The sequence below is a fragment of the Tursiops truncatus genome, chromosome 3 (genome assembly GCF_011762595.2).
Source record: "Tursiops truncatus isolate mTurTru1 chromosome 3, mTurTru1.mat.Y, whole genome shotgun sequence".
Classification (NCBI taxonomy): Eukaryota; Metazoa; Chordata; class Mammalia; order Artiodactyla; family Delphinidae; genus Tursiops; species Tursiops truncatus.
Window position 1 is genome coordinate 163,694,121 of NC_047036.1, and position 19,706 is coordinate 163,713,826.

Consider the following 19,706-nt stretch of genomic DNA (forward strand, 5'->3'; position numbering starts at 1 on the left):
TTCCTTTGCTTTGCCCCTTCCTGGGACCTGGTGTGGGGAGGGGCTTTGCCATCAGACCCTGGATCGGGATCAAGTCCTGGTTCTGCTGTGGGCTCCTCCTGCGCCCCAGGTTCTGAATTTTCAGAAGTGAAGACTTGCTATTCAGTGCAGCGGTCCGAGCCTGGGAGGGAGTTAGGGCATCACAGGCAAGATTTTGTTGGGGAGATAGATCCTCAACCCAGCTTCATCCCTGAGTTACTGGCTAGTCGGGGAGAGAGACACCCATCAAACAAACACATGGATATATAAGTGCAGCGGGTGAAAATACCTGAAAGGAAACGAACTGAAACAGGCCACCAGCCTCCCTCTGGGTGGTCTGGGGAGGCTCTCCCGGGAGGTGACATTTTTGCTGGTACCTGAAGGGTAAGATAGAGCCAGCCAGTGAAGGGTGGGTGTTCCAGATGGAGGGAAAGGCATATGCAGAGGTTGGAACCAAGCTCAGAGGCCCCTGGGCACCAAGGGCTGGATTCCCTGCATACCTGGCCCCAGGCCGTGTTCCAGCTCTGTACCTGTCACCTAGGCAACCTGCACCGCATGGCAGCCAGGGAACTGTTCACAGCACGAGCAGGGGGACTTTTGGACGGTCTTCTAAGATTTGCTGGGAGTCTGGGTTCATGGGCCTTTCCAGTCCCCCCATGTTTTTAACAGGTCTCCCCACCAGTGCCCTCAGTTCTCTGGGGTGTCAGCTGGGCCTGGAAGAGCACATAAGAGGTGACAAGGTGGCAGGAGGGCAGGCATTCCAGGCAGGAGGCGGCAGTGAGGCTGGCCTTTGCGGTAGATGGCCCATCTGATGCGGGCTGAGGAGCCCAGGGCGTGTGGCTGGGACTATGGGAGCTGGGGGGGCCCCCACGGCCAAGGCAAGGACCTGGGCAGTTTCCAGGGCCGGGCCAGCTCCATCACTGGGTCTCCTCTCCCTGTCAGCGGCCTCACCTGAGCAGCAAAGGAGGCGGGGAGAGTGGAGCTTGAGCACCTCATGCCCATTTCACAGATGGGGACACTGAGGCCCGGCAAGGCCCCAAGCAAGGCTGGAGCGGGGCCAGGCCTGGAAACCGGGGCTCTCTTGGCTGCTCCTACCGTCTCTCATCACCACCTCACCTCCTCTGTCCTTATCTTTCTTTTTCTTATTTCTCCTCCTCCATCCTCCCTTTAATCCCCTTTGTCTACACTCTACACCCCTGTCTGCACTCTTCCTCCTCCACCCTGGTGCCCTCCGCCTCCTCTGTCCATCCCTGGACTCACGGACTCACACGCACTCTCCGCCCTCGTCCCCACTTGGCTCACCTCCTCTGACCACGTTCTCTTCTCCGTCTACACTGATTTTACCCTCCCCACCTCCACTCCTCCCATGTCTTTTCTCTTATCTTTGTCTGCTGGGTCCTGCTCCATCTGATGGGTTCCCGTCCACATTCTTGCCTGTTCCGTTCACCCTGCTTGTCCCCTCCTTACCTGTGTCTTGCTTCTTCTCGTCTCTTCCATCACATTCTTACTCTCTCCATCCGCTCCCACACACTTCTGTCTTTATTAACACGGCTCTCCCCATCCACGTCCCCGCTGTCTGTCCACACGGCCATGTCTTTCCTCCATCCACGCCGACTGTCTCTCTCCTCTATCCATACCGCCTGCACCCACTCTGACCCCCCTCGCCATCCCATCCCCTCGCCATCCCATCATAGGCCATCGACCGCAGCTCTAGCCGAACCTCTTCCTACCTCGAGGGCTCCTCCTCGACCCCACCAGCCACCCAGCCGAGACCCACTGTGCAGAAGGTAGTGGGAGGCAGGGGGTGGGTGACTCCATTTTGGGGTCCAGAGCTCCCTTGCCCTCGAGCCCAGCAGGGTCTGGAGAGCCCGGGGAAAGGGCACATTGACTCCTCCTGGCCCCTTTCCTCCTGCATGGCCTCTCGCTGCTCTAATCCCAAGCCCTCCAGCTGCATCCTCCCCTGTCACGCCCTCCAGACGGGGGTACGGGGTGGGCTCCTCTGCTCTCTGTGATCCCTGCCCCTGCCCCCAGCTGCTTCACGAGGAGCTGGCCCTGCAGTGGGTGGTCAGCGGCAGTGCCGTGCGCGAGGCTGTCCTGCAGCATGCCTGGTTCTTCTTCCAGCTCATGGTGAGACGCCTTCCTCCCCGCCCAAGAACAAGGGGCCCCCAGGGGAGACTCTCCTTGGGGAGAGAAGCCCCCTGAGATTGTACCTAAGCCCCCTGAGAAGTGGCCCCAAGAGACCCACACGTAGAGAGAGATAAGAGATGCCTAAGGGAATCTCTCCCTGGAGAGGCCCCCTGAAAGTTCCCTGAAACCCCTTGCACAGCGAGAAGGATCCCCACTACCCACCTTCCCTATAAGACCATTGAGAGACCCCCAGCTAGCAAGGAGGCCTCCCCTGCAAGAGAGAGAAGGAAACTGTTGGGATCAGACTGGAGACATCCCCCAAACTCTTCAAGAGGTGCCTTGAACTATTCCTCCTGACTACAGCCGTCCCCCCTCAATCTGGTGGGCCTTCAAGCCCCACCCTCCTACCTACAGTCAGACGTTGACCCCTGGAGACCTGCTCTAGCCCCACCCATACTCTCTCAGCCTCGCACCCACTCAAGGCCCCGCCCATGTCCTTCTCAAGCCCCACCCACAACCTGCAAAGTCCCACCCACAGCTCTTGGGCCCTCCCCACAGCTATCAGGCCCCACTCTCACCCCATAACTACAGGGCTCAAGCCACATCCAGGACCCCTCATGCCCACCTTTAGCCCACTTCAAGCCACCACTCACAGCCCACCCATCTGCTCCCTTCTGGCAGGCCACCTCCACCCACAGCCCCTCAAGACCCACCCCCCACCCTCTTCCCCCACCCCCAGGTGAAAAGCATGGCGCTGCACCTGCTTCTGGGCCAGAAGCTGGACACACCCCGCAAGCTTCGCTTCCCTGGGCGCTTCCTGGATGACATTGCTGCCCTGGTGGGCTCTGTGGGCCTGGAGGTCATCACCCGCGTCCACAAGGTAAGGGGGAGGGGCCTCCATGGAGGGAGGGTGGGGCAGGGGTGCTTAGGGAGGACATAGAGCCAGCCACATGAGGCATCAGTCCTGTCCAGTGCCTCCTGGCTACAAGACCACGAATCCCATTTGCTGAATCAGCCTGTTCACACAACATCTATTTCTTAAGCACAGCCCTGTGCTGGGAACTAGAGACACAGCAGTGAACAAAACAGACCCAGTTCCTTACCCTCACGGAGCTGACTTTTAGGGGAAGACTTGAAGGACATGAGGGAGCAATCTATGTGATATCTGGGGGAAGAGCATTCCAGTCAGGGGGGGAACAGCAAGTGCAAAGGCCCTGAGGTAGGACCGTGCCACTGTCAGAGGAGCAGTGAGGCGGTGAGTGGCTGGGGTGAAGTGAACAAAGTGGAGAGTGGGAGTTGGTGAAGGCAGAGAGGTGACAGGGCAGATGCACTAGCCCTCAGCACAGTGTCAGAATACAGTAAGTACTCGGTAAATGGATGTCGATGTTCCGAGACCTTGATGGTTATCCAGGCCCTGGACCACTAATTCCAGTGCTCACAGAAGCTGGGCAGACAGTGATAATAGTAATAAAATTATGCATTTATTGAGCTCTTACTGTGTACTTAAATACTTTATTTTTGAATTTTATTTATTTATTTTTATTTGTTTATTTTTGGCTGCACTGGGTCTCCATTGCTGTGCGCGGGCTTTCTCTAGCTGTGGCGAGCGGGGGCTACTCTTTATTGCGGTGCGCGGGCTTCTCATTGCAGTGTCTTCTCTTGTTGCGGAGCACGGGCTCTAGGCACGCAGGCTTCAGTAGTTGGGGCGTGCAGGCTCAGTAGTTGTGGTGCACGGGCTTAGTTGCTCCGCGGCATGAAGGATCTTCCCGGACCAGGCCTCAAACCCATGTCCCCTGCATTGGCAGGCGGATTCTTAACACTGTGCCACCAGGGAAGCCCCTACCTAAATACTTTAGATGGATCACATTAAACTCTCCCAACAACTCCATGAAGTTAGTAGTATTGTTTCCTCCATTATACTGTTGGAGAAACGGAGGCAAAGAATGACTGAGTAACAACTTGATACCATATAAGTGGGAATGGGCAGAATGGGGATTTGAACCCTCACCACCAGCTTCAGTTGGGGGAGTAGGGCTTATGGTGGACCAGAGGGCATGTGGCCAGAATGTCTGATTTTTAAAGAGAAAGGGGACTTCGGATTTGATGGGAATTTTCCAGATTTTTGAAATGCTAGTTGGCCCAAGCTGGTCCTTGTGCAATCCCCTGCGACCTCTGGGCTGGTCTCAAAGGTTTTAACCTTGTTTCGCTAGAGCCTCCCCAGGGGCTGAGTTCCCGGAGGCTGATCCAGATTATGAGGAAACCCTCCTCAAAAGGGCTGCAGGAAGGGGCTTCCCTGGTGCCTTAGTGGTTGAGAATCTGCCTGCAGGGGACACGGGTTTGAGCCCTGGTCTGGGAGGATCCCACATGCCGCGGAGCAACTAGGCCCGTGAGCCACAACTACTGAGCCTGCGCATCTGGAGCCTGTGCTCCACAACAAGAGAGGCCGCGATAGTGAGGGGCCCGCGCACCGTGATGAAGAGTGGCCCCCGCTTGCCCCAACTAGAGAAAGCCCTCGCACAGAAACGAAGACCCAACACAGCAAAAATAAATTAATTAATTAATAAATTCCTAACCCCAACATCTTCTTTTAAAAAAAAGAAAAAAAGGGCTGCAGGGAAGAACAATGCCCTTGAGAAGCACCTTCGTCACAGCGCTGGGGGGGTATCAGTGACGGGCCACAGCGGTTTCATTCCTTCACTTGACATTTATGGAGTACCAACTGTGTCAGGCTCCACGCACAAGTCTCTGCCCCACTTGAGGACTCAGAGCTCAGGTGGATTTTGTATTTTGTTTCTTTGGGTTGCAGGGAACTGCGGGCCACCGAGGCTAACTTGTGAGGCCAAGAGTAGCTCCCGAAAGCAGGAGGGCAGCTGGGCCTTGAGGCCATGGGAGCCTCCTTCCTTGTCGTTCGTTCCTCACACTTGCCAGGCGCTTCCTGCTCCAGGGCCTTTGCACTTACTGTTCCCTCTCTTCAGAACGCCTTTCTCCCCTGGGCTCTTGCTCACCCTTCAGGCCTCTCTTGAAATAGCACCCTGTTAGTTGTCTTTGAAACACATAGAGCTATCTGGAATACTCTTATCCCCCATTCCCCCCCCCATGAGCCCATGAGACTGAGAGCTGGACAATCAGCAGGGACCATGTCTGTCTTTTTCACAAGACTTGGTACATAATAGATGCTTGTTAAATGATTTCTTAGGGTTTATCAGTTAGGGCAAAGGTTAATTTGCTTGAACATCATCACAAATGGTTTAAATGTGACCAAAGTTTATTTCTGAGCATAGGTGGGCTACGGGGGGCTCCACGGTGTGGGCCTGGCCATCTCAGTTCATCATGGTACCTGCCACATCAGGCATTACAGGCTATGGAAACCGGAGGACCTGCCCCTTCTGTTTAAGTGGCCGCGTCATTCCTCTCAAATCCCACTGGCCAGGATGTGGTCACATGATTGTTCTCAGCTGCATGGGAGGCTAGGAAATGTAGTCCCTACCCAGCTCTGAACTCTGAAAAAGCGTCCCAATACCTGTGAGAGGATATGGTAGGGGGTCAGCAGCCAGTCTCTGCCATCTGTGTTGTGTTACTCAAATCTGGTGAGAGAATAAAAAAGAGTGTCCTCAACAGAGCCGGGTGGAGGGTAGACACTAATTGTGGGGAAGGGAAGGGCTAGTCAGAGGGAGGAGGACAACCAGGAAGCCTGGGAGTCCAGAGCCTAGAGACAAGGGCGTGTCGAGGAGACCCAAGGTTTTCGGGCAGTGACACGGCTCTTAGGGGTCACTGGTGGCCTTGGCGAGAGCCAGGCCAGGGGCAGGGATGGAGGCTTGATGGGGTGGGTGGGCATGGCCTGACAGGCCCTGTTCCCCCAGGACGTGGAGCTGGCCGAGCACCTCAACGCCAGCCTGGCCTTCTTCCTCAGTGATCTGCTGTCCCTGGTGGACCGCGGCTTTGTCTTCAGCCTGGTCCGGGCTCACTACAAGCAGGTAGGGGTGGGCGTGGTGGGAATGGCACTCCTGCAGAGACGTGGTAGGAACAACACACCTGCGGGGATGTGGTGGGGACGGCATACCTGTGGGGGACTTGGAGGGGACAGCACACCTGCGGGGACATGGCAGGGGGTGGTGTGGATTGGTGGGCAGAGCAGTGTAGTGTCACCCGCTGAACCCTCCCCCGCAGGTGGCCACACGGCTGCAGTCAGCTCCCAACCCGGCGGTGCTGCTGACCCTGCGCATGGACTTCACCCGCATCCTATGCGGCCACGAGCACTACGTGACCCTCAACCTCCCTTGCTGCCCCCTGTCACCCCCGGCCTCACCCTCGCCCTCCGTATCTTCCACCACCTCGCAGGTGGGCTGGCCTCACATCTGCTTCCTCTTCTTTACCTATGACCTCTTACCTTTCAGCCCTTCTTGTGTGGTTCCCTCATCTCTGTCCATTTCGCAATAGGCCACTGCCCAGGGGACTGACCCCTTACCTCTGACCCTTCACCTCTGACCCTGCATTCTCAGCAGTTTCCTGGGAGGACCAGCTTCTGATTTCTCACCCCTAAATGCTAACTCCCAGACTGGTGTTCCATCTGCCATTTCTCAAATCTCTGACTTTGGACCCTGTGCCCTGTCATCTCACAGATGAGTTAACCCTAACCTCTCACCTCTGACCCTTGGCCCCTGGTCCCTTGCTTTGTCCCCCTCTCCAGAGCTCCACCTTTTCCAGCCAGGCCCCAGACCCCAAGGTGATCAGCATGTTCGAGCTGAGTGGGTCGTTCCGGCAGCAGCACTTCCTGGCTGGGCTCCTGCTGACGGAACTGGCCCTGGCCCTGGAACCTGAGGCCGAGGGGTGAGCACAGGCCCTGCCTGGCCGTGGGGTGGGAGGAAGGTCCAGGAGCCACACCCACTCTGTCCTGAGCACCTCACTACCCCACAGGGCGTCCCTGCTGCACAAGAAGGCCATCAGTGCTGTCCACAGCCTGCTCTGTGGCCATGATGCTGACCCCCGCTACGCCGAGGCCACTGTGAAGGCCCGGGTGGCCGAGCTATACCTGCCACTGCTGTCACTGGCGCGGGACACACTGCCACGGCTGCATGACTTTGCTGGTCAGCAGGGCAAGGAGGGGTGGGGTCCCACAATCTGGGGGCCTGATTGATCCCACAAGGCTCAGATCGGGAAAGGTGGGCGAGCATGTTAGGAGTAAAAACATGGGTGTTAGGATCAGAGGAGTGGGTTCAAGCCCTGCTGTGGGGCCCCAGGAAAGCCATTAACCTCTCTGAGCCTCAGATTTATCACCTGTACAATGGAGACAGTGGTAGCACCAGCTACTTCCTAGGATTATGTGAAAATCTGAGCACGTGTAGTACTGGGATATTGTCAGCGTGCAATACATGGGAGGTGAATTATCTTCTAGAAAGAGGTGTGAGGAGGGAAAGGTGGGGAACATCAGTTGGGGCCCTGTGTTCGTTCATTTATATTCACTTTCATTGGCACCACTGATGGACAAGTGTGTTCAGTGGTTGGAAACACAGACCTGGGATTGGTGGGTTGATCCCCTTCGTCATTCGGGGGAAACTCTCAGTTGTTATCTCTTGAATTTTTTTTTCTGCCTCGTTTTCTCTCTTCTCTCCTCCTGAGACTCCAATTACACGTATGTTAGACCTTTATGATCATGTCACAAGTGTCTGCTGTGCTCTGTTCTGGTTTTCATTCTGTTTGCTCCCTGTGCTTGAGTTGGGAAACTTTCTATTCACATGTGTTTGAGCTCACTACTTCTGTCTTCTGCTGTGTCTGGTCTTCTATTAATCCCCTCCATTGAGTTCTGAATTTCAAATTTTATATTTTCCAGTTGTAAATTTTGATTTCGTTGTTGTTGTAGATTCTAGTTCTCTGCTGAAATTCTCCATTTTTTTAACCCATGTTTGTGCATCTTTTTTATTTTTATTTTAAAGTTTTGCCCACTTCAACATTTGATCATTTCTGTGCCTGCTTCTATTGTCTTTTCTCCCTTATCAGTCACCTTTTCCTGCCTCTTCACATCTTCTGATTTTGTGTTGTATTTTGGACATTGCATGTAAAAGGAACATCAGGACTGAAGCAATGTCATCTTTTCCCAGTGAGCATTCCCCTTTCTCTCTCTTAGGCAGCTAGGATAAGGGGCTGATCACCTCAATCCAGTCAGGAATTCAGCTAGGTTAAACTGGGCTGGAGCTTTAGTAAAACTCAGTTGACTTTGACCTTTTATTTCAAGACTCTCTGGAGTGAAACCTGTTCTGTATTTGTTGGCAGCAACTCACTCTCTCTGATGAGACTGTGTTTTTTGGGGAGGGGGGAGTGGAGAGAGTACTCTTTTAAAATCAGAGATTTGTTTTTTTTCTTTTTTTTTTTTGGCTGTGTTGTGTCTTCGTTGCTGTGCACGGGCTTTCGGTAGTTGCGGTGAGCGGGGGCCACTCTTTGTTGCGGTGCGCGGGCTTCTTATTGCAGTGGCTTCTCTTGTTGCGGAGCACAGGCTTTAGGCGTGTAGGCTTCAGTAGTTATGGCACGTGGGCTCTAGAGCACAGGCTCAGTAGTTGTGGCGTACGGGCTTAGTGGCTCCGTGGCATGTGTGAATCTTCCTCGACCAGGGATTGAACCTGTGTCCCCTGCATTGGCAGGTGGATTCTTAACCACTGTGCCACCAGGGAAGTCCAAGATTAGAGATTTTGGAACCAGACTGTTTAGATTAAAATCCTAGCTCTACCATTTACCTACTGTGTGACCCCAGGAAAGTAACTTAACCTCTCTGTGCCTCAGTTTCTTCTTCTAAAGAGTAAGGGTGATAAAAGGACTTATCTCATAGGGTTGTTTTGAAGAGTAAGAGTTAATATTGTTAAAGTGCTTAGAACAGTACCTGACGCAGGAAATGCTATGTAAGTGCCAGTTGGTGCTATAATAATAGCAGCAGCATTTATTATTGTGGTTGTCACCATTGCCATCATCATCATCGTCGTCATCTCTACAATGACTGCTCCTGTGCACCAGGCCACGTTCTAAGTGTTGAGTTTAGAGTGGCCAGAGCAGATACAGTCCAGGCCTTTGTGGATCTTAGAAACAGTTGCATGATGCATGTAACTAATTACAAGTACAATAAGTGAGCTCTGGGAGTCAATAACTAGAGACTCCACCCTGGTCTGGGGGGTGGAATCAGGGAAGGCTTCCCTGAGGAGGTGACCTGTGAGCTGAAATTTGAGACAGAGACAGCACTTAACCACGGTCTCATTCTTTTCTCGACCCAGAGGGACCAGGTCAGCGGTCAAGACTGGCCTCTATGCTCGACTCAGACACAGAAGGGGAAGGGGACATGGGAGGCACCATCAACCCCTCAGTGGCCATGGCCATCGCTGGTGGCCCCCTGGCCCCTGGTTCCCGGGCCAGCATCTCCCAGGGCCCAGCGACCGTGAGTACCAGGCTTGTCCCCAGAGACCCCATCCAACATTTGATTGTTTTTGTGCCTACGTCTAATGTCTTTTCTCCCTTATCAATCACATCTTCCTGCCCCTTCACATGTCTTGTGATTTTTTTATTGTATTTTGGACATCGTGTGTCCGATAACCTGGTAACGGAATTTATGCAATGAAGTACCAATTGGCCAGGTCTCATCTTAACATGGAGAAAAATGAAAGTCACCTCTCTCCCTTCTGAGTGCCCTGTCCCCTCTCTGCCCCCAGGCTGCTCGCTCGGGCTGTGCCCTCTCCGCCGAGTCTAGTCGGACCTTGCTGGTGTGTGTGCTGTGGGTCTTGAAGAATGCTGAGCCAGCCCTGCTGCAGCGCTGGGCTGCGGACCTGGCCCTCCCTCAGCTGGGTCGTCTCTTGGACTTGCTGTACCTCTGTCTGGCTGCCTTTGAATACAAGGTTCGAGGGGTGGGCGAGGGACTGGGGTATAGGAGGCAGAAGAAGCAGGACCAGGTTAGCCCACAGAAAAGAGCAGAGTCAACCTCGAACTTATTCTCTGTTCCTGCAGGGGAAAAAGGCCTTTGAACGTATCAACAGTCTCACGTTCAAGAAGTCACTGGACATGAAGGCCCGGCTGGAGGAAGCTATCTTGGGCACCATCGGAGCCCGACAGGAGATGGTGCGACGGAGCCGTGGTGAGAGGGAGACGTACCCCATGCACGTCCCTACCCGGTGCCTCCCAGCCTTTGTACCAGGGGCCCCAAGGCGGGGACCATCTCTGCCTCTATTTGGCTTACTTTTCCCAGAAAGAAGTCGACGCGTTATCCCCGTACACGTGGGTGTCTGTGTTCCCTGTTCACGTCTAACTGCATCCACTCCGCAAGCATCCACGTCACCCAGTGTCCTCACAGGGATCCCATGTGTGTGGGATCCATTCTCATGGTCACGTGTGTCTCTCTGTTTTTGCACATCTGTGAACATGCACCTGTGTGTCTCAGAGAGGAGCCCATTTGGGAACCAGGAGAATGTACGCTGGCGGAAGAGCGTCACACACTGGAGACAAACCTCAGACCGTGTGGACAAGTGGGTGTGGGCAGGAAGTAGTTTGCTGGGGTTAGACCAATGTCCAGAGAACTGGCGCCCCCCCACCCCAGGGCAGCCGAGGGAGGGGAAAGACCTCAGCCGTGGGGTGAAGTCTGGCCCTGAGAGGCCCCCTCAATCCCTCCTGTCCCCTCCAGGACCAAGGATGAAATGGAACACGAGGCCTTGGTGGACGGGAACCTGGCAACCGAGGCAAGCCTGGTGGTTCTGGATACACTGGAGATCATCGTGCAGGTAGGGCTTGATCCAGCACCTCCCTCACCTCTGACCCCACCACAGGGCCTTGTGATCTCTGACTCCAGAATCCCTCTCCTTCCCTGACTCCATAACCACCCCAGTCTCTAACAGCTGGATTTCTGGCCCCCCAGACGGTGATGCTGTCAGAGGCCCGGGAGAGTATCTTGGGCGCGGTACTGAAGGTTGTGTTGTACAGTCTGGGCAGTGCCCAGAGTGCCCTCTTCTTGCAGCACGGCCTGGCCACACAGCGGGCCCTGGTATCCAAGGTGAGTACCTCCGACAGCCACGCTTCTTAAGAGTAACAGTTGGGCTTCCCTGGTGGCGCAGTGGTTGAGAGTCCGCCTGCCGATGCAGGGGACACGGGTTCGTGCCCCGGTCCGGGAAGATCCCACATGCCACGGAGCGGCTGGGCCCGTGAGCCATGGCCGCTGAGCCTGCGCGTCCGGAGCCTGTGCTCCGCAGCGGGAGAGGCCACAACAGTGAGGCCCACGTACCGCAAAAAAAAAAAAGAAAAAAAAGAGTAACAGTCACAGCCCATTCATTGAGCAACTGTTGTGTGCTCAGCAGCTCCATGAGGCAGGCAGACACTCCTTAGCTACAGCTTGCAGAGGAGGGAACTGAGGATCAGAATGGCAGAGTTACTCACCCGGAGTCACACAGTAGGGGCTTAAACCCAGGTCTGACGCCAAAACCTGCTGGGCTTGGCCCGAGAAGGCAGAACACAGACCGATGCTTCTGCCCATGTCCCCATCGGGGACCTTCTGAGCCAGAACGGGGAGGGGCTGACTGGTGTCTGTCCCGCCCTGGGGGCCAGTTCCCAGAGCTGCTGTTTGAGGAGGACACAGAGCTGTGTGCCGACCTCTGCTTGAGGCTCCTGCGACACTGCGGCAGCCGCATCAGCGCCATCCGTACGCACGCCAGCGCCTCCCTCTACCTCCTCATGCGCCAGAATTTCGAGATTGGCAACGTAAGTGGGGGTGTGGCGGTGGGGGTGATCTACGGCTCTGGGGAGGGCGGCTGACTAGGGGTCTTGACACGATAGATGCACGGCAGGAGGGGAGAGGGGTGAAGTCAGTGGGTCGAGCAGGCTCTGGTGTGAGGGTCCGAGGTCCACAGTCAGGCGTGCTCTTCCTCCCCGGCCTACCCAGAACTTTGCCCGCGTGAAGATGCAAGTGACCATGTCGCTTTCGTCCCTGGTGGGGACAACGCAGAACTTCAGCGAAGAGCACCTGCGACGTTCACTCAAGACCATCCTCACCTATGCCGAGGAGGATGTGGGGCTGCGGGACAGCACCTTTGCTGAGCAGGTGACCCCGCCGGACCCCCGCCCGACCTTCCGCAGCCAGGGTCTTTGCCCTGCCATGCTTGACCCCTGACCCCACCACCTCGGCTCCGTCACTCCTGGCCATTCCCCCGTTCCAGGTCCAGGACCTGATGTTCAACTTGCACATGATCCTGACTGACACGGTGAAGATGAAGGAGCATCAGGAGGACCCGGAAATGCTCATTGACCTCATGTACAGGTGAGGAGGGCCGGTTGGAACCTTCAGCCATTCACAGACAGGTGAGGGGAGAGGAGGTGGTGAGAGGGACAGGTGGGGAGGGAGCAGGTGAGCGTACAGGTAATAAGAGAGACAATTAAGGATGGCCAAGTGAAGAGGGACCAGGAGAGGAGACACGTGAAGATGACCAAGTGAGAGGGCAGACAGGTGAGGGGCCAGGTGAGCAGACAGGTGAGGGCAGGTAAATGAGCAAGTAAAAATGGTGCCGGATGAACATACAGATGAGGATGACAGAGGAGCACAAGAATAAGTGAGGGGGACAGGTAGGAGAGACAGGTGAGGTGCTAACCCATGAAGGGGTGACAGAGTAGGGGAACAAGTGATTTGGAGGAGAGTAAAGGGTATTTAGTAAGAAACTGGGGAGTGGGAGATGGGGGCCCGGGTGATGGAGACAGGGAAGGCAGGGGGCATACAGAAGGGATGGGCCTGGGCAGACCCAGAGTGACACTTGTGGGGGTAATGAAGAGATGGACAGGTAAGGAGTGGGATAAGTAAGGAGACAGGTGAATGGGGTAAGGGTGAGGAGATTGGCTGGGGCAGATGGGTGGGATCACAGGTGAAGGGGATGGACAAGTGAGGGGTGAGCAGGGGGGCAAGGTGAGTCTCCATCCTTCTCACATCCCCCCTCACCTGGGTTCTAGGATTGCCCGGGGCTACCAGGGCTCCCCAGACCTGCGGCTGACATGGCTGCAGAACATGGCGGGGAAGCACGCGGAGCTGGGCAACCACGCGGAGGCTGCGCAGTGCATGGTTCACGCGGCCGCCCTGGTGGCCGAGTACCTCGCTCTGCTGGAGGACAGCCGCCACCTGCCTGTGGGCTGTGTTTCCTTCCAGGTGAGCGTCAGGGATGGGGGCTGGGGGGTGGGGTAGTGGCGGGCAGGGGGTGGCACACGTGGGCCGAGGACCAGGCTCTGATGCCACCTCTCACCCCAGAACATCTCGTCCAACGTGCTGGAGGAGTCCGCCATCTCTGACGACATCCTGTCGCCTGATGAGGAGGGCTTCTGTTCCGGGAAGCACTTCACGGAGCTGGGGCTGGTGGGGCTGCTGGAACAGGCGGCTGCCTACTTCACCATGGTGAGGCCTGGGGCTGGGGCGACATCGTGCATCTGCTCGTGAGCCCGATACCCACTCCCAGAGCCTCAAGGTGAAGCTGCTGCCTGGACCCTTTCTGGGCAGGGGATTTGTGGAGAAGGACTGGGATCCCTCAGAGGCCCCGTTACCTGCCTTTTTCCCCATAAAACCCTTGAATATATTCAGTTACCATTTTAAATTCTTTTTTTTTTTTTTTGTGCCGCACCCTGTGGCTTGCAGGATCTTAGGTCCCCGACTAAGGGGACTGAACCCAGGCCCCCCTGCAGTGAGAATGTGGAGTCCTAACCACTGGACCACTAGGGAATTCCCTAAAATTCTCTTTTGTTATAAAAAATTTCAAGAACACATAAAAGAAAGTTGTATCCCCACCACCCCCCATACCCAGCACTCAAATTCAGTGACCACCTATATTTACCATCCTGTTTCAATTCTTCGCATCAAGCCTTCTTTTTTTTTCCCCTTTTTTTCTAGAGGTTTTTTTTTTTTATTATTGTTGTTTTTATTATTATGATCACTTTGCTGGAGTCTCAGAGACAGAGGCCTTGGGAATAAGCCAGACGGTAGACACAGATCTCTAACAGTCAGCAAATAGCTCAGGATACCTGCCGTGTGCCAGGCTTGATGCTGGCCCTGACTGGGGGCCAGCGGCACTCAGGAGCGGCCATTACCATGTGCTGGGAGGCAGTTGGGTGTGGAGGTTTTAGACACCATGCCAGAAGGGCCGGCCTTCAGGTCCTGGCCCTGGGGAGCCCCTCCACGTCTCTGAAGTTCAGTTTCCCCTCTGAGGAATGGAAAAAGATGACGACTCCTCCCACCAATGAAGGAACATGGGTAGAGTGTACATGTACGCAGCACCGGGTCCATAGTAAGCATGGTGGAGACCACAGAGGATGTTTGTAGGGGCTGAGTGGAAAGGCTGGTACCCCATCTGGGGCAGGTGTGGTCAGGGTGGGCTTCCTGGAGGAAGTGATGGAAGATGGCGCCCTGGAGGGTGGGTAGGAGCATGGAAGGAGGGTTGTTCCAGGCAGGAGAGAAGATCAGGGCTGGTGCTGGAAATCCTGATGTTCCACCCCCAGGGTGGGCTCTACGAGGCAGTGAATGAGGTCTACAAGACCCTCATCCCCATCCTGGAAGCCCACCGCGACTACAAGAAGCTGGCTGCTGTGCACGGCAAACTGCAGGAGGCCTTCACCAAGATCATGCACCAGGTGGGCCCAGGATGCCCTCTCAGACCCTGCCCTCAGCCCCAGCCCCTGGCCCCTGCCGACCTCAGCTGACCTTGACCCTTCTGTCCTCACCCACAGAGCTCCGGCTGGGAGGTGAGTGGCCACCTGCCTCTGGTCAACAGTGGTCAGGCACCACCAGGGGGCGCTGGAGGAGCACAGCTGCCTGGCCGCGGGGGCTCAGTGGGTGATGACGCACCCCACTACTTCCCCCCCGGAGCCCCCCTCCCTGCCCCAGATCTCCAGGGCAGCCTGTGACTCACCCAGCTGGGAGCTCTCCAGAGACACCCCTCCCTCAGGCAGGGCCAGCTTGGTCACTGCCTGGAAGGGGGGGCCTCCAACTTCCTCTGTCTCTGTTTCTCTTTCTCTCTCTTTGTGTCTCTTGGTCTCTTTCCGTCCACCTCTCCCTGTCTCTGCCTCTCTCCTTGATCACTCTCTCTGTGTGTCTCCCTTGGTCTCTGTCTCTCCCTGTCTCCCCAGCTTCCCGCAGGGTCTCTGCTCATTGCCATTTAATGTCCCCCCTCTCCCGCCTCTCCCCGACTTGGGTCTATTTTTAGGCATCTCCTAGTTTGGGGAGAATTTTCTGGCCAAAGATTGCAGGAACCCAGAACCAAGGGGGGAGGACTGGGTGGGAGCTGGGCGGGGCGGTTAAGTCCTCTCCCTCCCCGGATCTCCTGTCTCTGCCCATGGAATAGTTCTCATGGGGTAGCATAACCAGGACTCTGGGGGTTGGGGGCTGTGACCTCTGACCTCACCCATGACTTTGTCTCTCTGCCCCCTGCTCCCCACCTCCATCTCCTGGTACCTATCTCACCCTGCCTGGATCTGCCTTGGTGAGTGAACATGGAGCCACCCCCATCCTTCCCAGTGAAAAGTAGCCTACCTGGAGGGAGGGGGTCCTTCTTGGCAAACTTAGATCTGGGAGGGGAGGGAATGCACTGGAACAAGGGAACTAGAGCCTCTGTCCCAGAGCAAGAAACGGCCACGCCTTCCCTCAGTCACTCATGCATATGAGCACCTACTGTATACCCGGACCTATAGGCATTGAGGACCTAGTTATGAGCAATAGGGCCCCGGTTCTCATTTCATATTGAGATCCAGACGCTGAAGAACTGCATGGGTCATGAGGGAGAATCAGAAACTAGGGGTTTGTGTTAAATGAGAAGAAAGATTTGTGGGAGGTAGGAGGCAGGCTGGGGAAAAAGAGTGAGGGTGTGGGCAATTGGCAGTCATGTGGGTCCGTGCCCCTGCCTGTGCCTGTGATGTGATGTTCTTAGGGTGTCCAGGGTCCTCCGCCCACGCCCACCTCTTCTGCACGTGGGGCCTGAGGACCCATGTGTCTCTGGCGTAGGGGGACCTCCAGCAGGGCCTCCTGGGCAACAGCAGCTTTCCCACAGCCCCAGCGTGTGTTCGGGACATACTTCCGCGTGGGCTTCTACGGTGCCCGCTTTGGTGACCTAGATGAACAGGAGTTCGTGTACAAGGAGCCATCCATCACGAAGCTGGCCGAGATCTCACACCGGCTGGAGGCACGTCCTGGCCGTTGGGGGGGGGGGGGGTGGACAGGGCACTGGGCTGCCCTGGGGCGGGGTGCCCTGGGACAGGGCACTGGGGCTGCAGCTGTGAGTCAGCCCCGTGTTCTCAGGAGTTCTACACGGAGAGATTTGGGGAGGACGTGGTCCAGATCATCAAAGATTCTAACCCTGTGGACAAGACCAAGCTGGACCCCCAGAAGGTGAGGACTCCTTACTATCCCCCCAGGGACCCCAAAATCCTATATTCAGGGAGACTCCAAGTACTATAATCCTGTGGCCCCTCAAATCCTATATCTCTGGGAAACTCCAAAGCTTATCTCCCTCGGGGACCCCACGTCCTATTCCTCATGGGATTCCCAAACATCCAAAGGAGATATAGGGAGACCTGGGAACTCCAGATCCAAAGCCCCCAGACCCAAGGAGGCCCAAATCCCCTTTCTCCAGGGATGGGGCCCCTGCGGGAGGCCAGCAAGCCCCAGGTGTGTGTATTGGGGCTGAGAGCCTCACCCCTGAGCCCCGTGCCCCAGGCCTACATCCAGATCACGTACGTGGAGCCGCACTTCGACACCTATGAGCTCAAGGACCGGGTGACCTACTTCGACCGCAACTACGGGCTGCGAACCTTCCTGTTCTGCACGCCCTTCACGCCAGACGGGCGCGCACACGGAGAGCTGCCCGAGCAGCACAAGCGCAAGACGCTGCTCAGCACAGACCACGCCTTCCCCTACATCAAGACACGAATCCGCGTGTGCCACCGGGAGGAGGTGGGCGGGGCCCAGGCCTGGGGGAGGCCCAGGGAGGGGAGGTACAGAGACCCCAAAACCAAGGGAGGCCAGGGACCCCCAAACTCCAACCTCCAGACCCCAATCTGCAGACTCAAACCCTTACTTCCAGACCTTGCTGACCCAAGGCTGGACGAGAACCAGACCAGAGTTATCAGAACCAGACAAAGGCAGCTGAACCTTGACCCCCACCCTGCCAGACCCAAGCAGGCAGGAGCCCCAGACCTGGTTCCTTACAGCCTCTTGTACCCCTGTCCACCCCCAGCTGGGGTCCAAGCTGCCGTGGGCTGGGTTGGGTCAGCACATCCTCGGGCCCCGACGTGTGCCCGCTTATCTCCACCCCGCAGACAGTGCTGACGCCAGTAGAGGTGGCCATTGAGGACATGCAGAAGAAGACTCGGGAGCTGGCCTTCGCCACCGAGCAGGACCCGCCTGATGCCAAAATGCTGCAGATGGTGCTGCAGGGCTCCGTGGGGCCCACTGTAAACCAGGCACGGTCGGTGGGGTATGCAGGCTGCCTGAGGCCCCCGGGGGCCGTGCAGACATCGTCACAAGTCCCTGTCACCCCACAGGGTCCACTGGAGGTGGCCCAGGTGTTTTTGGCCGAGATCCCTCAAGACCCTAAGCTCTTCAGGCATCACAACAAGCTGCGGCTCTGTTTCAAGGACTTCTGCAAGAAGTAGGCCTGACCACCCCCCCAATCAGGGTCCCTCTAACCCCCGCATTATGGCTCTCTGCCTATCTGACTCCCCAGTACAGCCTGTCTATAAACCTGAGCCCCCATTGTAGCCTCTCTGATTTCCATTAAGTCACATCCACCTGCCGGACCCCCATTATAGGCTCCTCTGCATGCCTGACCCCAGCTCGCGAACTCCCCACCTCTGGTCTTGCTTTGTCTTCTGAGTGTCAGCCCCTGAGCATCTCATGCCATCTGGTCCTCCCTCAGGTGCGAGGATGCGCTGCGGAAGAACAAAGCCCTGATTGGGCCGGACCAGAAGGAGTACCACCGTGAGCTGGAGCGCAACTACTCCCGCCTGCGGGAGGCTCTGCAGCCTCTGCTCACCCAGCGCCTGCCTCAGCTGCTGGCGCCAAACACAGCCGGCTTCAGGTGCCTGACCCAGGCCTCCCACCCTAGAGAGGGAGAGAGGGGGCAGGCAAAGCCAGGCAGAGCGTGGGGGCCGTCATACACGTGCACGTCAACACGGGTGCTCAGGGCTTTGCACAGTCATGTGACTACTCAGACACGTACACATATTCAAGCTCAGGGCAACCGTTTCTGATCATTTCCCAGGTGTGTGACTTCATTTTTCTGAGCTTCAGTTGCCACATCTGTAAAATGGGCATGATTCACATCTCCAGTGGTGGATTCTAAGAGAGAATTTCTGATTCCATGGTCAGATCAGAACCAATGTAAAAGGAGCCAGGAAGACCATAGAAGACCTCCTTGGAGGAGGAGGGCAGAGGAAAAGGGGGAGGGGGAGGAGGCTGGGGAGCATTATGGAGTTGGGGGCCCTGTGGCCATGTTGATCCACTTCACTCCTCCCCCAGGAACTCCTTGAACAGAGCAAGTTTCCGGAAGGCTGACCTCTGAGCCCACAGGGCCTGAAGCCACACCCAGAGGAACCAGCACCCTGGACTCAGCTGTCTGTGCCTTCCTGACAGTCTCCCCTACTGCCCACTCAGCCATGGCGTGACCACATCACACATGGGTCTGGGCCCTCTGTCCCTCTGTTCTCGTCTGTGTGCACTGATGCCTCTTACCTTTTCTAATTTAAAATGGTTTTTATAAACAGCCTGTGTGGTGTGGTCCCTGGGAGCTGGGTCCCATGTGCACCCTCTACCTGCACACCCTGATTGCTGATGCATAGACACTGAGAACCAGTTGGGTGCCAGGGACACAGCAGTGACACCGGATGCAAATTTCTGCCCTTGTAGAGCTGACATTCTAGTGGGGAAGGCAACACACAAAGGACAATGTCACATGTGTGCAGGGGGAATAATAGTAACATTTATTAAACTCTCGTTAAGTGCCCAGCCCTATATAATTGGCTCCCGCAAAGACACTGCCCCGTTTATGGGCCTTTCTTCCTGAGGGACCTCTATTAGGCCCCTGCCTCATGGTTATAGAATCATCTTAACACCACTATCAGGCAGGCAGCATTCTTAGACCCATTTTACAGATGGGGAAACTGAGGCAGCAAGTAAAGGCTTGGTGGAGTTAGGATTGGAGCCCAGGTCTGGCTGGCCATGGAACCCAGGCCTTAGCTACGGTCTGTGCAGCCTCGCGCTGACCCAGCCCTCCCTTCCCGCCCCGCGGTGGTCACGCCACCGTGTACCAGGCCTGTGCTGGGCGGCTTCCAGCCCTGAGCCGGCGGGGGGTGGGGTGACCTCCCGCAGACGCCGCCGCCACCACCGCCCTCCCTCCAGGAGCTGGATCCCGGCCAGCCCCGCCCTCTCCCGCCCCCCGCAGCGGCCCAGCGGCAGCTGTCGTGGGGGGGAGGATAGCGATGGTGGGACCCTGCCCCGAGAACAGGAAGAGGGGGCGAGGCCGGATACCCCACGCGCGCACACACACCTGCCCGTCCAGGTGCGATCGTGTCCCCCCCCATCCCCCTCA

General features: G+C 56.4%; 1 protein-coding gene across 20 annotated transcripts in view; it reads left to right on the forward strand.

Moving 5' to 3' along the window:
• Positions 1-18,881, forward strand: part of DOCK6 (dedicator of cytokinesis 6) — a 42,730-nt gene extending 23,849 nt beyond the window's left edge. For 8 of the 20 annotated variants that reach the window (XM_073801877.1, XM_073801873.1, XM_073801874.1 and 5 more), the window contains 27 exons: positions 1,713-1,805; positions 2,050-2,145; positions 2,885-3,025; positions 6,006-6,119; positions 6,313-6,483; positions 6,833-6,972; positions 7,060-7,229; positions 9,399-9,559; positions 9,831-10,013; positions 10,123-10,249; positions 10,553-10,637; positions 10,793-10,889; positions 11,024-11,158; positions 11,707-11,859; positions 12,041-12,199; positions 12,315-12,415; positions 13,096-13,288; positions 13,388-13,531; positions 14,626-14,757; positions 14,854-14,868; positions 16,170-16,301; positions 16,418-16,507; positions 16,835-17,071; positions 17,437-17,580; positions 17,662-17,768; positions 18,036-18,197; positions 18,638-18,881. In XM_073801877.1, the coding sequence (XP_073657978.1) occupies positions 1,713-1,805; positions 2,050-2,145; positions 2,885-3,025; positions 6,006-6,119; positions 6,313-6,483; positions 6,833-6,972; positions 7,060-7,229; positions 9,399-9,559; positions 9,831-10,013; positions 10,123-10,249; positions 10,553-10,637; positions 10,793-10,889; positions 11,024-11,158; positions 11,707-11,859; positions 12,041-12,199; positions 12,315-12,415; positions 13,096-13,288; positions 13,388-13,531; positions 14,626-14,757; positions 14,854-14,868; positions 16,170-16,301; positions 16,418-16,507; positions 16,835-17,071; positions 17,437-17,580; positions 17,662-17,768; positions 18,036-18,197; positions 18,638-18,680 (3,525 nt within the window). In that variant the 3' untranslated portion in view covers positions 18,681-18,881. Of the gene's footprint in view, positions 1-1,712; positions 1,806-2,049; positions 2,146-2,884; positions 3,026-6,005; positions 6,120-6,312; positions 6,484-6,832; positions 6,973-7,059; positions 7,230-9,398; positions 9,560-9,830; positions 10,014-10,122; positions 10,250-10,552; positions 10,638-10,792; positions 10,890-11,023; positions 11,159-11,706; positions 11,860-12,040; positions 12,200-12,314; positions 12,416-13,095; positions 13,289-13,387; positions 13,532-14,335; positions 14,415-14,625; positions 14,758-14,853; positions 15,606-16,123; positions 16,302-16,417; positions 16,508-16,751; positions 17,072-17,436; positions 17,581-17,661; positions 17,769-18,035; positions 18,198-18,637 lie in introns of those variants that run through there. The other 12 variants (XM_033854253.2, XM_033854252.2, XM_033854256.2 and 9 more) reach the window with 9 other exon arrangements.
• Positions 18,882-19,706: the final 825 nt, after the last annotated feature.